Consider the following 15,983-nt stretch of genomic DNA (forward strand, 5'->3'; position numbering starts at 1 on the left):
AGGGAGAGAAGGTTAAGGGGTGACTTGATCCCAGTCTAGAAATACCTACCTGGGGAACAAAACCTTGCTCCTGGGTTCTTTTCAGTACAGCAGGCAAAGGTGTGGCAGGATTCAAGGGCTGGAAGTTGAAGCTAGTGAGAGTCCATAAACCATGTAACATTTGGGGAGTGATTTTTCCAAGCCCCACTTGTAGCATGGAAAGAACCATGCAAAATTAAGGCCACCCCGCCCCCCGGTGTTATATAATGTGTGGACAGCCCCTAATTAACCAGTTGCACAACTTACCCTGGGGCGTGGTGGATTCTCCATCACTAACCACTTTTAAATCACAGTTGGCTGGTTTTCTAACAGATCTGCTCCAGGAATGGTTTGGGGCCAGTTCTGTGCCACCCAGCTGGTCAGGCTGGGAGATCGCCGTGGTCCCAGCTGGCCTTGGAGTCGAGGAATCGTACGGGGTGGTGCCGTTTCATTAGGAAGCGCTGGGTCTCTCTGGAGCACGGACCACCCAGCCATTAGCCAAACCGATGGGCTTAGAGCCATCTCCATGCTCACCCAGGCTCGCCATGCACTTTATGTAACCGCCCTGGCACCCACATGTGCTTATCTGCTTCCAAGGGAGTGGGCTGCCCCCAGCCATGTCTCTGAGCCACGTCCCAGGCTCTTGAGTATGTGCTGTGGGTGGGTGGAAACGGATGGAAAAGGTTCCTTCAGGCTGGGCCCGGCACTATGGCTGGGCCTGGCCCCCGTGACGGCTCTGTCAAGGTTTCTGGGGGTGGAAACGCCTCTGGGCTCCTTGCAGAGCAGGCATGGCCATTCAGCATAAGAACGCAGCCACCTACCTTCCATGCCGAGTGGTGGGTTTGGCCTTTGGAGATGGTGCTACCCAGCCAAGCAGAGGGCAGCAGGCCATGCTGGTTCGTGCGATCTCTGTGGGTTGCATGGCCCGTCTCACAATCCCCTTCCCCATCTGGGCTCCAGAACCAAGCTGGATCAAAGCTGACGGGGAGTGGCAGTGGTGGGGGGCGCTATTTCTAATCTCCCCATCAGCGGACGGACACACGTGGCTGCATGGAGTCGAGGGGTCTGCCCTTGTCAGGCTGCCGGGACGTGCCTCGGGCTGGGCATGGGGAAAAGCTCTTGCCCCTGGGGGCTCTGCCATGCTGTGTGTGGGGTGGGCAGCAAGCGACCTGCGGCGCTGGGTGCCCTGATTCATCACAGCATCAGCTGCGTGTCCATCCGGCCATCTCGAGGAAAACGGGGCCCCGAGTGTGAATGTGACGGGGCAGCGGAACGAAGGGGGTTGAGGGCTGCCGCACGCCGGGGGTTGAACGGTAGCAGCTCTGCCTCCCCATCTCCTCTCTAAGGCATCCAGCCCCCTAGTGCTCCCTGGGGGATGAAAAACCCTCCACTTGATGTGACAGTTCTCGGGGTACCCAGAACAGTGAGTCACCCCCCCCAATTCCAGCGTGAGGGAGCCTGGCTGATGGTAACTGGGCGTGAGTTGCTCCAGCCCCCTCCTCCGAGCTATGCCAGCCCTGGCTTCGCCCTGCGGGGTAACTCTGGGTGCACCCGCGTCCCTTTGCTGCATCCCCCCTGTGATATCCAGCCCAGGGCTTTGATTACCCCCAGGAATCCCAGCTCCTCTGCCCCCAAAGGTGCAGCATGCCCCAGTTTAACCTTAAACTACCGCTCCGGTGATGCACAGCACATGTAACGACCCCCAGCAAGGTTGATTTAGGAAAGAACAGAGGTTCCACTAGCAAGCGAGGGAGAGAAACAAATGGTTGCAACACAAAACAAAATCATTCAATGCAAACGGGCCTTCGTTTTACCTTTCCTAGCTAATACAGCAAGTCCTGCCCATCCCAACGTTCAGTCGTTGCAGAGCTGGCTGGCTCCCCGGGATCCAAACTTGCATGAAAACCCCACTCCCCAAGCCGCTCCTCAGTGAAGGGATGCAGAGGGCATCTCCCCACTTGGTGTTCTACTGAAAGTCATTTCTCTATTCACCGGCAGATCCCCTGTCTGGCGCAATGTTCCCTTCCACCTCCACCTGGTCTGGGTTGTTTGCAGTTGTCTTTGGTGGCTTTCTATTGACTGTTCTGCGGTAGGGCAGTGGCGCTGCATCACCAGCAGCGAGCCAGGGAGGGTAGCAGCTCCCCGCAACAGGCCGTCCCTGAGGGATCTTCCTGCCCCCATCCTCCTTTTCACTTTAAGACCAAAAGGGCATAAATGCCAATATAGTGACACTCTCACTATATAACTCTCACCCCTACACACATCACGCCAGGATTGTGAACATTGATACGTTGCCAGCTTTCAGTGGAGACCTCCCATGTTACCTTTTATGGTCAAGTACCCTGCAAGCAACGTATTTGATGTAATGAGTGTGCCCGCTCTGAGGTGAGAGTTGTTTGCAAAGAACAGGGGACCCTTTGGCTCACACTTGAGCATGGTACATTCTCACAAGGCCCTGACCCCCACCCCCGAGAATCGCCAAGTTCTCAGCTCCCCGCTCTGTATGGGCCCCCCATCATTGTCACTGAGCCTCACACACAGAGGGGGGGAGGGGCAGTTCCCTCCCAACAGCCCTATGAGCTGGGTCATTCTACACAGGGAAACTGAGGCTCGGAGCAATATCGTGGCTGGCTAAATGTCACATAAGGAGAATGCAGGAGAGTAAGGATTAGAACCCATGGCTGCTGGGTCCTAACCCAGCCGTCCTACGCATGCCTTTTGGGGCTAAGTCCCCATTTGTGGCAATTAGCCCTCCACAGCAGCTGGGCCCATCGATCTGCCATTCTCTCGAGGGACGTCAGAGCCAGTCTGCCCTTCACCTTGGTTTCCTCTTTCCTGCATGGGCTGATTTTAGGCTTTTCTTGGGGCTATAAAGGCCAAGGGGATTTAGGGGCTTTTCCTGGGTAGCAGCAGAATCGTTTCAATCAGCCCTCAGGGCTCTTCTGCTTTGTATAATTCCCTGCCTGTTCCCCGCACGCCCAAGCCACAAACATAACCTGCACCTTGCTGCCTCCAGATGACTCAAAACAACTTCTCCCACTGCCTCAGGGGAAGTCTGGTATGAGCCTCAAGATCTGGGAGGAGGGAGCACCTCAGACTTTGGGAAGAGACTTGCAAATTGTAGATGTGTCCTGAACTGCAATGTAGCATTGCTGTGCCCTGTATAAACAGCTGCTGTGTTCCACCCCAGAGGTGGCTGCATTTCAGTGCTTGGTGGGAGCGGATAGGATTCCTGTATAAAGAGCTGTTGTGATTCACCCCAGAGGTGGTCTATAAAATCAGGACTGGTGTGGAGAACATGAATAAGGAAGTGTTATTTACTCCTTCACTTACCACAAGAATCAGGGGTCACTGGAGGAAATTAACAGGCAGCAGGTTTAAAACAAACACAAGGACGTACTTCTCCACCCAACACACAGTCAATCTGTGGAACTCACTGCCAGGGGATGTCGCGGAGGCCAAAACTATAACAGGGATCAAAAAAGAATGAGATAAGCTCTTGAAGGACAGGTCCATCAGTGGCTATTAGCCAAGATGGTCAGGGATGCAGCCCCATACTCTGGGCGTCCCTAAACCTCTGACTGCCAGAAACTGGGCCTGAAACTGGCACCAGGGGGCGGGGGTGCTCATCCTCCCAATGTCCGGGCATGGGGGGCAGTGATGGTGTGACAAAGTGGGGATTTCCTGTAATATTGGAATGAATCCTACGTGTGCCTCAGTTTCCCCTAGATGTTCATGGTTACTTAGTGGAAGGGAAAGGGATTGTTTGCCTCAGGGCAGGCTAAGGGACACCTGGGAACTGACCAAGGAGGTCAGATGGGGAGAGATACAGAGTCTGGCTGTGGGAGCCATTCCAGCTTGGCTGGGCGTGGGCTGACCAGGCCGGATGATGCTTTAACCTCCGTGTCTCGGCGCTAAGCTGGGGCCATCCCGTGGTGGGCTCCAGGGACCAATAAACCCGACAGGTCTGCCAGTGCTGCCGAGCGTCCCTGCAAGTGCTGCTGGGGCGTCAGTCCCTGCAAGGGGGATAAGGCTCTCCCAGGCGCCTGGCTGGCCCCGCTGGGCAGAGCTCGCAGGGTGCAGCAGGAGGGCTGGAGCCCAGAGGTTCAGTCTCGGAGGTGGGGAGGCCACATGGCCGATCCTGGAGGACGAGTAAGACCTGAGGGACCTGGCCCACTGACGGATTCCTCCGAGAGGCTGTTCCGAAGCTGGGGCGTAGCCCCGATCCTGGGGCTCCGTGACAGATGGCACCAAGCCAGAGCCAAGGCCTCCAAAGGGCATGATGGGTCCTGCAGGGTAAGAGGCCAGGAGGCCTGGCCTCTCTTCTGGTTTGATGCCAGCCCAAGGGGCCAGAAGCTAGAAATTGGGTGGGATGAGTTTGTTGGGTCTCACCCACGCACCCCTGTTTTCCCCCAGCTCCAGCCTCTCCCCGCTCCATTAGTCCTCCTCTGCCACGTTCTGGCATCCCTGTTTGCTTTCCTCCCGCTGTGTGTGTGTGGGCAGCTGCTGCTGTGGACAGGAAGATGCGGCAGCTGCTGATTCCCCGACCCTGTGGCCCCGGGTGGCACAGCGGGCGGAAGATGGAGAAACTAAAGGGCAGCGTGTAGGCCCAAAGCGGGAGTCAGTCCCTGAGCACCTCGGAGGAGCTGCCCCTAGTACGCATGAAGCTGAGGGAACCCTGCCTGCTGCCAGCCGATGGGTGACGCTGCCGTGGGGCCGAGTGGGGGGCCCCAGTGTCTATGGAGGGGAGAATCCGTTCCCCAGCATCCAGTCTGGGTTTAAATACCCCAGCAGCACTAGGGCTCCCTCCGGGAGATGCCTCTGTAGCCAGAAAGGCTCCAAGCACACAGACAGTCGTGCTGCCCAGCAAGGACTCCCCGGTCGGTCTGAATCCACCTGCCAGCTTGTGTCTTATCCAGAGATCATCAGCTCTTTGGGGCAGGGACTGCTCTGTGTTTGTACAGCACCTAGCGCAAGGGGTCATGGCCTGGGATTGGTGCTCTAAGGCACTACAATTATCTGTATAATAAATAATGATTTCAAGGAGGCAGCTAGTTGCGCTTGGGTCAGCCGCAGTGCGGTTCCGGTCTGCAGTGTAAACCGAACCATACCACGTCTGGTTATCCAAGGGACGCACTCTTCCGCTTCAGATCCAAGCTGTGCGGTACTAAGGCCTTAGCCAGGACAGCCTGCCCCTGGGCCCGGAGAGCTCCACGATATCCAGCCTTCCTTTCCACTTGCCCCCTCTCCTCGTTCTCTGACACTTTTGGATCCACAAGCCGCTCTGCCTGGGACATTTTGCTGTGTCGGGGAGTTGTCAGAACACAGCATCGCCAGTCCCAAGCGTTCAAACCACAGGAGTGGTCCCCAAAATCATGCCATGGGCTTAAAAATCATTAGCTTAAAAAAATGGGGAGATTTTTTATTTGCTGGTGGCATGGACACCTAGAAACTTATGTTTCAATGGAAGCCGGTATCTCACTCCATCCCATGACTCCGGGAGCTGGTGCTTTAAGAGACACACCAAATACCAGGGGAACCGTGATGAAACCACAAGCACTGGCCACTTGGGAGCACCCTGTGTGTGTCACACAACCTCACACCCAGTGCTCTTGGCCATGTAAGTGAGGGGCAAATCCTGTGATAAACCCTGTTATACAGCCCAGGAGGAAGGTCGAACGCAGGGACCACCCTCAGCGGGACCCATGAGGTTAGAACGACCCAGCGACATCAGTGCTGCAGACAGGCCCTGTGCCAGCAGCAAGGGGGGGCGTCAATCCAGCTGCTGCCAGCTGGGCTCTAAGCACTGTTTTCCTTGCTGGTATATTGAGGGGCACAGGGGACAGGGGCACCCCCTATCTAGTCACCCATCCATCCCTGTACGCTCCCCTGCCCCCGGTTTTCCAGGCCCAGGTGCAATAGTCAGTCTGTCCTTCTGTCCTTCCATGGGCTTGCTCTCTCCATATGGACCTGTCCTCCATGTGCACTCATCCCCATGTCATCGGGACCCAGTGCGGGGAGGGGTCGGACCTTTGGGTGCACTGGAGAGGGGAGATTCAGATCCATGGGTGCGCTGGGGGGGAGTCGGACCCTTGGGTGCATGGGGGGTGTGTGTCAGACCTTGGGTGTATGGGGTGGGTCGGACCCATTGGTGTATTAGAGGAATGAGGCATCGGATCCAGGGATGTGCTGGAGATGGTCAGACCCATGGGTGCGGGGGAGTCAGACCTAGGGGTGTATTACAGGAAAAGGGGTCAGACCCATGGGGGCACGGTGGGGTTGTACCAATGGGAATGATAGGCAAAGGGGGGGTCAGACTCATGAGTTCGGGGGGGGTTGTATCCAGGGGTGTGTTGGGGGGGCGGGTTGTGCCCATGAGTTTGTTAGGGGAAGGGGGGTCGGACCCATGGGTGTGTTGAGGGGGGGGGTCAGACCCAGAGATGGTTTATGGGAAGGGGGGGTCAGAGCCAGGGCAGGGGTGCAGTGGGGGAGTAGGACCCAGGGGAGTGTTAGGGGAAGGGGGGTCGGACCCAAGGGTATGGTGGTGGGGGGTAGGACTCAGGGGTGCAGGGGGGGGGTCAGACCCTGGGCTGTATTGGGGCGGGGGTTGGACCCAGGGATGCATGGGGGGAGGAGGGGTTACATTTTGTAATATGCTCTTGTTATGTGATGAGGTGTCCTTCCCTGGCCCCGCCCCCTTGTGGGTGTAGCCCCTCCCCCAAGGGCGCGTCCCCGCCCCAGTAGGGCGTAACACGTCGTGGCCCCGCCTCCTGTGGGTGGGTCTTGCGGACCGCCCCCGCCCACAAGCGGCTGGGGGCTTTATATGGGACCCGCCGCGCGGGGGCGTGGCTTGCGTTTGCCCCGCCCCTCTGGCTGCGGGCTCCTCTCGGCTCCTCCCCGTGGGCGGGGCTCGCTGTCTGCCAGCGGCGCCATGCGGAAAGGGCCGGGTGCGGGGGCCCGGCGCGGCCGGGGAGGGGGCGGCCCGGAGCCCAGCGCCCCCCCGCGCCGCACCCCCCCGCGCCTCCTTCTCCTGCTGCTGCTGCTCGTGGCCGGCGCCGGCCTGTACTTGGGCTGGGGGGCCGGTGGGGGGCAGCCGCGGGGCCCGCCCGGCGCTCAGGTGAGGGGCAGGGGGTGCGGGTGGGGAGCATGGGGGGCAGGTGCCCGGGTGCGCGGGGCAGGGTGTCTGGGGGAAGTGGGGGCGGGAGTAGGGAGCATGGGGGGGGGCAGGGTGCCCAGGGAGGGGCAAGAAAGTTGGGGTAGGGAGCATGGGGTGTGTGGGGGCAGGGTGCCTGGAGGGTGGGGAGGGGGGTAGGGAGTATGTTAAGCGTAGGGGCAGGGTGCCAGAGGCACGGGGGCAGGGTGTCTGAGGGGGTGGGTGTGTGGGGGCAGGGTGCCCGGTAATGGGGGGGGGGGGTAGGTGTTGCAGTGAGGCATGGATGGGATAGGGTGCCTCGGAAGAATGGGGTCGGGGGGGCAGGGTGCCTGGGGGGAAGGAGGTATGTTGAGCGTAGAGGCAGGGTGCCAGAGGCACGGGGGCAGGGTGTCTGAGGGGGAGGGGGCGTGGGGGCAGGGTGCCCGGTAATGGGGGGGGGGGTAGGTGTTGCAGTGAGGCATGGATGGGATAGGGTGCCCGGGAGGGAGGGGGTGTGGAGTCAGGGTGCCTGGTAATGGGGGGTGGGGGGGTAGGTGTTGCAGTGAGGCATGGAAGGTGCAGGGGAGCTGGGCGATTTGAGTCCTGGGGCTGGCAGGCTGGGGGGAGGCCCTGGGTGTGACGTGCGGGTGCCCAGAGCCCTTGGAAAGGCAGTAGCAACACCAGTGCTGGCATCTCCCCTCCACTGACTCTGGTGGGGGCAGGGAGAGCCCCTTTAATTCTCACTGGCTCTTGTGCTCTGTTCTCCGTCACCCTAGCGGGCTCGTGCAGCGCAGGGGGACGCAGTGGGAGGGCGCTCCCCGTTCGCAGCCACTGCTTGTATTGGGGACAGGATGCCTGGGGAGCCCTAGTCACGGAGCAGGGCCCCGTTGTGCTCGGCGCTGTACGAACACGAGGAAGGAGACAGCCGCTGGCTCGAGACCCAGACCACAGGACCCCTCTGCTGTTGGCTGGATGGTCTGGGTCTGTTCCTGGTGCGGGGTGTGTTCTGAACGGTCCCTTGGATTCCAGCGCTGTTCCTTTCCGCAGCTCGGCCACAAGCCCCGGAGCCTCTCCAGCAGCCAGGTGAAGCGGCTGGCCTCCCTGGTGGACCTCCAGCGCCTCTGGGGCTCCTTCCTGAAGCCCATGCTGATCGAGCGGTACTCGGGCAGCCCGGGCAACAGGAAGGTGCGGCAGGTGAGTGTGGGCTGTGGCCTGGCGAAGCCTTGGGGATGTGTGGTCCTGGTGCTGTGCTGGAGATTGGGGCGCATCCCGGGCTCAGAGGACACCCTGGAATGTGGGACCCCAGAGTAAGCTCGGGCCCTGCACACTCCAGGGGTTTGCCCCAGCTGCAGCCAGTGGCTCGAGGCCAGGAATTGCTCTGGGGCAGCTTCGTCTGTTTCAGGCTCCGGTGCAAACAGCGGCTTTGCCTCCCTGCACCCAGGACCCTGGGCAGTCACTGCCATTGGTGCGAAGTGGGCGCGAGAGACCCGCTAACTCAGTGCCCGCAGGGCACTGGTGTTTGTCATTGCACGAGGGAGAATCCAGCCCCAAGGAGTGACAGGGCCCTGGCTGCAATGGGGGCAGGGTTAGTCTGTGGCCTTGTCTACACTACGCAAGCTCTACAGATATGGCCGTACTGGTATAGCTGTCCTCCGGCACTGCCCCCTAGTGTAGACGCAGTGGACGCTGACAGAAGAGTTTTGCCCATGTAGGAACAATTTCCCTGAACGACACTTCCATGGCAGCTGCATCTACACTGGGGGTTTTGACAGCCAGGGTCTGTTGTTTTTTTTTTTTCTTTCCACAACCCAAACGACAAAGCTAAGCTGGGTTTGTGGAGTCGCTCTGGCCTGAACTAGAGATGCAGAAGATCTTTGGGGTTGGGTCTGCTGCACCTCTTGGGGAAGCTACACTCGCTTTGAAGTGGGTGCCGAAAGCGCAGTGCATTTTGGAAGCGTCTGTGCGAACGACATGTCCATTGCAGACCCAGCATGCCGAGGTTCAAGCCGTTGAGAATTGGTTTTCCTGTTCTGCAAATATTTTTGAAAGTTCCAAATATTTTCCTGTCTCGAATCAGGACAAAAATCTCGGGTATGTGCAACCCCCCAAAACCGTTTCTTTGCCAGTTCGGGTCAATGGAAACGGTTCGTTTTGATCAGGTTCCCATGTTTAATTTCAGTTTTGACCTTTCTTCAGTCTGATTAGCCGAAATTTCAGAACAAAACATTCTTGGTTTGACCCAGAAAATGGGACTGTTCGAAGCGATCGAAACGTTTTATGTGGACAGTTGGAACATTTTTTCGAGGCGGGAGAATTGTCAAACCTGACCCTGTTTCACACAATTTGGATGAGTTGGTGTTTTTTGATGGACAAACGATTTGTCAGAAATGTCCCAACTGGTTGGGGGGGGGGAAGAAGGGGGAGGATACTGGGGATTGGGCTGGTTTCCCCCACCGTCCGATCGCCTGATGGACGGACCCTGAGGCAGGATGTGGGGGATCCTCCAAGCCCCCCAATTAGTGAAGCCTGGCGATTCTCCTGCCCTTTGGAGATGGCTCCAGGGGGTGGAATTGCAGCAGAGAGGGAAGACGGGCTGTGGGGTAGTGGACCGTTGGGAATGTAGACAACGGGGACCTGGTGACCATGAAACCAGCTAGGTGCAAAGGTCACGAGATCCCTAGATGGGTTTCTGGGGTGGAGCTCATGGTGCACGTTGGTACCAATGGTGTGGAAAATAGGAAGGAGGTTGGAGTTGAGACCTCAGTACCAGCTTTCTCGGAGAGGCTACCGGTTCCAGGCAAGCAGAGGGGACTTCAGAGTCTCGTTGCTTGATGGAGAAGGTTATTTCAACTTCTAAGCACCACTTGGGACTAAAGAAGCGAAGTCACCAAGGCGTGAGAGACAAAATATTGTCTTGGATCCAAAACTGGCCAAGAGGCTGGAAGCAAAGAGCTGCTTCAGGGCATGTCTACACTGCCATGAAAGACCCGGGGCGTGGCTGCAGCTGGCCCGGCTTAGCTGATGCGGGCTGGGGCTGTGGGTTTATAAAACTGCCGTGCAGATGTTCAGGCTCTGGCTGGAGCCCGGCTCTGAGACCCCATGAGGAGGGACGGTCTCAGAGCCCAGACTCCAGCCCGAGAGCGAACATCTACATGGCAACTTTTAGCCCTGCAGCCCGAGCCCGAGTCAGCTGGCCTGGGTCACAGTGTAGACTGTTCCCTCATCTATTGATTGTGGCTTAATTACATTGATTACTTATCTTCCCAACCACCGGGCTGAGGTTTGGTGGGTTCCTGGCCCAAGATCAGGCCGAGTGTGGTTAGAATGACTAAGACCCAACGTGCATGGTTGCGACCTAAGTTCCCTCCAAGCCGCTCAGCCGTCATCTGTATTTCCTCACCCTACTAATGTCAGGGTGCCCTTCTCCCATAGTTCACTAGGCCTTCTACCTCAAGCTTATTAACATATATGTTAATTAGTTAGCATTGGATTCCTATGCTTGGACAGCTGCTTATGTTCCTGTCTTAAAACATCTCCACTTGTCAGCTGTTCAGGCATTCCAGCGTTCTGTCCTGTGAGATCTGATTAGCAACGTACGCTGAGGCTTCTTAGCCCGCGTGCCTTGTTTAGCTGTGCTATTGTCTCTCAGGCCAGAGGCTTGTATGCTCATTGCTTTATACCTGTGCCGTACCTAGCAAATACCTGTAGGCCACAAGCCGTACCTCACGTGGTCAGTTTCAGTCATGGCTAAAGGTCCTGTGTTGTTTAATATTTTTGTTAATGATCTGGAAGTTGGGGTAGTAGCAAAATGATTGAGGGTACCCAGGAGCAGAGAGGGCCGTGAGGGATTTCAGAGAGGCCCGAACCAGCTAACTGAGGGGAGGGATAGCTCAGTGGTTTGAGCATTGGCCTGCTAAACCCAGGGTTGTGAGTTCAATCCTTGAGGGGGCTACTTAGGGATCTGGGGCAAAATCAGTACTTGGTCCTGGTAGTGAAGGCAGGGGGCTGGACTTGATGACCTTACAAGGTCCCTTCCAGTATCTAGGAGATAGGATATCTCCATTATAACAAAAAAATAACAATAACAAATAACAATAGCCTGGGGGGTGGGTGACGCGATGCTGATGGAATTCACTGGTGACGGGCAGCGTAACGCACGCTGAATGCAAACTCCTCCGGCTCTTCCCGGGTGCCAACCCAGCTGGATACGCTCAGAAATGGCCCCCATCTCACATGGGATAGAACAAAGGGGGTCCAGAGACCGGGGTCAAGACTGAGCAGAGTCGGGGAAAACCTCTTGGGTGTAGGTGGGACCGATCGGGATCGTTAGTCTGGAGTGGGATGAGCGAGAGGGATCATGGCAGCAATCGTTCCAGACCAGTTGTTACTTGATAGGATGCTTCTCTCCTGTGCCTGGAAGGGGACATTCCAGGGAATTAAAAGGTGGGAGGAGTCAAATCTGGTAAAAGGAAAACCTGCTTCCTGTGATGTGTGATTAGCCAGTGGAACTCACTGCCACAGGAATTCACCGGGGCTGAGAACTTACTAAGATTCTCGAAGGAACAGGACATTTGTATGGAGAACAAGGATACCCAGAGCAGTGGGTGGTCAGTACCAACAATCTGGTGGAGAGAGTGAACCCGTGCCAGGCCTCGACCTGGTCTCTAAGTTAGGATGAGCCCAAACGTGGGAGGCAGATCATCCCACGGCTGCTACTGCAGGGTTCTGTCGCCTTCCTCTGAAGCAGCTGGTGCTGGGCACCGTCAGAGGTGGGATGCCAGGCTAGGTGGGCTGCTTCTCTGATCCTGTCAGGCAGCGCGTGGGGTCCGCCTCGGAGTATCCTAGCCCCATTGCACTGGGCAGATCCCTTTGGAGATAGTGAGCATCTCTCCGACCCTGCCCCTTGCCTTAGAAGGGTGAGACCTTCCCCCGCAGGCCTCCCTGCTGATATCCCCAAAACCGCTGCCACCTGCCCCCCCCCACCCCCGACAGCACCCTGACGGCTTTTCCATCTTGTCCCAGTTCATTGTGGATAGCCTGGCCACGCTGGCTGCGGGCTGGCGGGTAGAGCTGGACGCCTTTGAGGATCGGACCCCACGGGGTGTCGTGAGCTTTGCCAATGTAGTGGCCACGCTGGACCCCGCTGCCGGGCGGCGCTTGGTCCTGGCCTGCCACTATGACTCCAAGTACTTCCCCCGTGACCGGCAGGGCCGCACCTTCCTGGGGGCCACTGACTCGGCCGTGCCCTGTGCCATCCTGCTGGAGCTGGCCACTGCCTTGGACGCAGAGCTGCTGAAGGCCAAGGAGCAGGTGAGTGCTTCCCAGGTTGGGGGTTCTACTCTTGGCTTGGGGAAAGGAATGGAGTCTAGTGGGTAAAATCAGCGGGGGCTGGAAGCCAGGACTCCTGGGTTCTATCTCTGGCTCTGGGAGGGGAGTGAGGTCTAATGGTTGGAGTTGGGAGCTAGGACTCCTGGGTTCTATCTCTGGCCCTGGGAGGGGAGTGGGGTCTAATGGTTGGAGTTGGGAGCTAGGACTCCTGGGTTCTATCTCTGGTGCTGGGAGGGGAGTGGGGTCTAGTGGTTAGAGCGGGAGGCTGGGAGCCAGGACTCCTGGGTTCTATCCCCAGCTCTGCTGCTGTCCTGGTGCAGTCCCCTCACCTGTCCGGCAGTGCCGGGGTTGAGCGAGCCCATGTCTCTCCCCAGGGCTCCGAGGTGACGCTGCAGCTGCTGTTCCTGGACGGCGAGGAGGCCTTCGGGGAGTGGAGCGAGAGGGATTCCCTGTACGGGGCGCGCCACCTGGCTGAACACATGGCCAAGGCTCAGCACCAGCCGGGCACCAGCCAGCTCCAGGCTATGGTGAGAGCCGCCCGCCTGCCCCTCTGGGGAGCTCTGCACAGGGGATCTTTCAGGATGGGGGGGGTGCCTGTCCGGGGGGGGGGGGGGGGGTCACTCTGTGCACTGGATCTTGTACCAATCTCTACCTCAGAGCCTCCCGGGGTGACTGGGCCCCTGCAGATTTAACCCCTCGTTGCTTCCTTCCAGAACCTGTTTGTCCTGCTGGACCTGCTGGGGGCCCGAAACCCGACCATCCAGAACCACTTCCCCCTCACCGCCTCCTGGTTCGACCGGCTCGTCGGCATCGGTACTGAACCTTCCTTCCTTCCAAGGGTGGGAGGGGGCTTGCCCCCCAGGCACCCGTAGCAGGACAGCTACTCTCCCTCTCCCCCCCCCCCCCCCCCCGTCCTGATGGTCCTGCATCTGTCTGACAATGAATAAAAGTGCCTGGGTTCTAGCCCCAGCTCTGGGAGGGGAGTGGGGTCTAGTGGTTAGAGCAGGAGGGGCTGGGAGCCAGGACTCCTGGGTTCTAGTCCCAGCTGTGGGAAAGAGCTGGGAGTTGGAGATTCACTCCCCCTGGGCTGTTGATCTGGCATCTTTCACCAACACTTTATTTCCCTCAAATACAACATGTCAGGTTTGAAATCCCCCCTCCCTCTCTGGCGTTTTCCCCTGCCTGCTCCCAGAGACAGCAGCGTCTCCATGTCCTCAGGGAGCTCTGGTGTGAGCAGGCAGGCCGCTGTGGGGCTCGTCTCACCACGTCCCCAGCCTCGCAGGTCCCATTAACCAGCCCATTCCTCACCCTCTGTTCTGTCTCGCCCAGAGAAGCGTCTGCACCAGCTGGGCCTGCTGCAATCCCACCCCCGGGAGCAGACGTACTTCCAGCGGGAGCCTGCGTATGGGCCTGTCGAAGACGACCACGTCCCCTTCCTCCGCAAAGGTACCTGCCCTGCCCCTGGTTACCGGGCGTCCAGGCGCAGAGCAGTGGGAGTGGACAGCTGGGGGGGCCTCCCTGGAGGAGCCAGGGCAGAATGTGTGGTGAGACTCCCCCAGGCTCCCCCACAAGCCTGGCCTCGTGAGTGGAGCAAGGGACTGAGACCTGGGTTCAGGTCCTGGCTCTACCGATGCCCTGCTGGGTGACTTTGCTGCTGTCTTCCTCAGTTTCCCCATCTGTGAAGTGGGGGGAATCATTCTGACCCCCTTTGTAAAGTGCTTTGGGATCCCCTGAGGATAAGGGCTACGCAAGAGTTAAGTGTTGTTATTTAAGGGGGTAAAATGCTTTATAGATGTTGTTTGCCTGCCTGGCACGCTTCACCCCAGAGCTGGCTGCAATTTGAACGTAGGCTCTGGGATCCTTGAGGGTGAAAGACTTTATAAACACATCATTGCTATCTCGCCACTTGGCCCTGACCTGTTTGATGTCTCTGGCCAACCTGGTTCCCATAATGCACCTGGCCTGCTGCTCGTTGTTAGGTCAGGGGAGCACAGGGCTCCTAGATGTAAGGTCAGGTCGTGGCCGGATCCCTGAGGGCCTGGCTTCATCTGCTGAGGCCATGTGTGGGTTTAGAATGTGTCACACGTCGCCCTCTAGTGGCTGGGACACATGGGGATAATAGTCTACTACTGCTGACGCTAGTGGAATTACTCCTGTAGCTCCAGCAATAGAGGCCGGTGCTTGCAGCGTTGCAGGTCCCGGGTGGTTCCCCGCTGACCGTCCGTGTATCTGTCTGGCTGCAGGAGTGCCGGTGCTGCACCTCATCGCCACCCCCTTCCCGTGGGTCTGGCACACGATGGAGGACACGGAGCAGAACCTGCACCCCCCGACCGTGGAGAACCTCTGCAAGATCCTGGCTGCCTTCCTGGCCGAGTACCTGTGGCTGTGACTGCCCAAAGCCTCCCCTGGCGAGGGGACCAACCTCTCCCTGGGCCTCGCGGGATCCTTCGCCCCTCCTGGGCCGAGCTCCATGGGGCCAGTGGCCAAAACACCCCAGGGACCAGGCAAGGCGGCTTGGGGGGCCCGGGCTGTGGCAGCCCCGCAGGGGCTGGGGAAGCTGTTACGATGGTGGCGTCTCAGAGAGGACGGGAAGGGAGATTGTGCTGCGTCTGTGAAACCTCGTGCTTCAGCCCCTTGAGGTTGGGCCCACGGCTCAGAAGCAGGAATAACCGGGCTGAACCCGGACTGTGCCGGGGGCAGGACACCGGGGGCTGCGGGGGGTCCAGGCCTGCGCTCTCTGCAGCAAGGCCTCCAGCTGCTGCTCCCGTTTCTGGGGCCCGTTCAGGCCTGGGGGCACCGGGCTCCCAGCCTCACTCGGGGGCTGCTCCACAGCGACTCTGGTAACAAAGAGCTGCCCCATCAGGGCTGCTGCCCCCTCCCCATAGCGCCCCTCACGCTGGGCAGCCCTGGGCACTGCGGGGCTGGGACACTGCTGCTGGCATGGCTGTTTCCTCCGCTCCAGCCCCCTCCCGCCGGTCTCCAGCCGCAGCCCCAGCTCCCATCACCAGGAGCCAACCCCAGCTCCCCTCCCCTTCCTGCCGGGCCTGTCTGTGTGTAACCCGTGCAGAACCAGCGCCCCCTTGGTTTCCCTCCATCTCCTCCCTCTGGACTGAGCGGCAGCACTGCCTAGTGGGCAGAGCACTTGACTGCAGCCCTTGGGTCTGTTCCACGCTCTGCCACTGACTGGCCCTGTGAGCTTGGGTAAAACTTTCCCCTCCCTGTGCCTCAGTTTCCCCTCCCACCCTGTGTCTAGTTAGACGGTGAGCTCTTTAGGGCAGGGACTGTCTGTTTTATGTTCTGTGTGTAAAGTACCTAGCACAAGGGGGTGTCAGTGCTAATCTGACAGACCCTAATCTCACCCTCTGAGCTCTCCCAGCCCAGCCCAGTGGCGGGGGGTGGTTATGGTTTAACAGGAGATGAAATGATTCACGGCGCTTCAACTTTTCATGTGCTAGAAGCTGGTTTATTGTCACTGCTCAGAAGCTCCCAAGCAAAGCAAGCCCTA

The 15,983-nt window shown here is 58.7% G+C and overlaps 1 protein-coding gene across 1 annotated transcript; it reads left to right on the plus strand.

The window, feature by feature from the left end:
* Nucleotides 1–7,807: 7,807 nt before the first annotated feature.
* QPCTL (glutaminyl-peptide cyclotransferase like) lies at nt 7,808–15,922 on the plus strand. The gene is made up of 6 exons (XM_054009750.1): nt 7,808–8,344; nt 12,173–12,460; nt 12,853–13,005; nt 13,192–13,291; nt 13,808–13,924; nt 14,722–15,922. The coding sequence occupies exons 1-6, from the start codon at nt 8,123–8,125 to the stop codon at nt 14,865–14,867; spliced, it is 1,026 nt and encodes a 341-aa protein (XP_053865725.1). The 5' UTR covers nt 7,808–8,122; the 3' UTR covers nt 14,868–15,922.
* Nucleotides 15,923–15,983: the final 61 nt, after the last annotated feature.

The sequence above is a fragment of the Malaclemys terrapin genome, chromosome 20, assembly GCF_027887155.1.
Source record: "Malaclemys terrapin pileata isolate rMalTer1 chromosome 20, rMalTer1.hap1, whole genome shotgun sequence".
Taxonomy (NCBI): domain Eukaryota; kingdom Metazoa; phylum Chordata; order Testudines; family Emydidae; genus Malaclemys; species Malaclemys terrapin.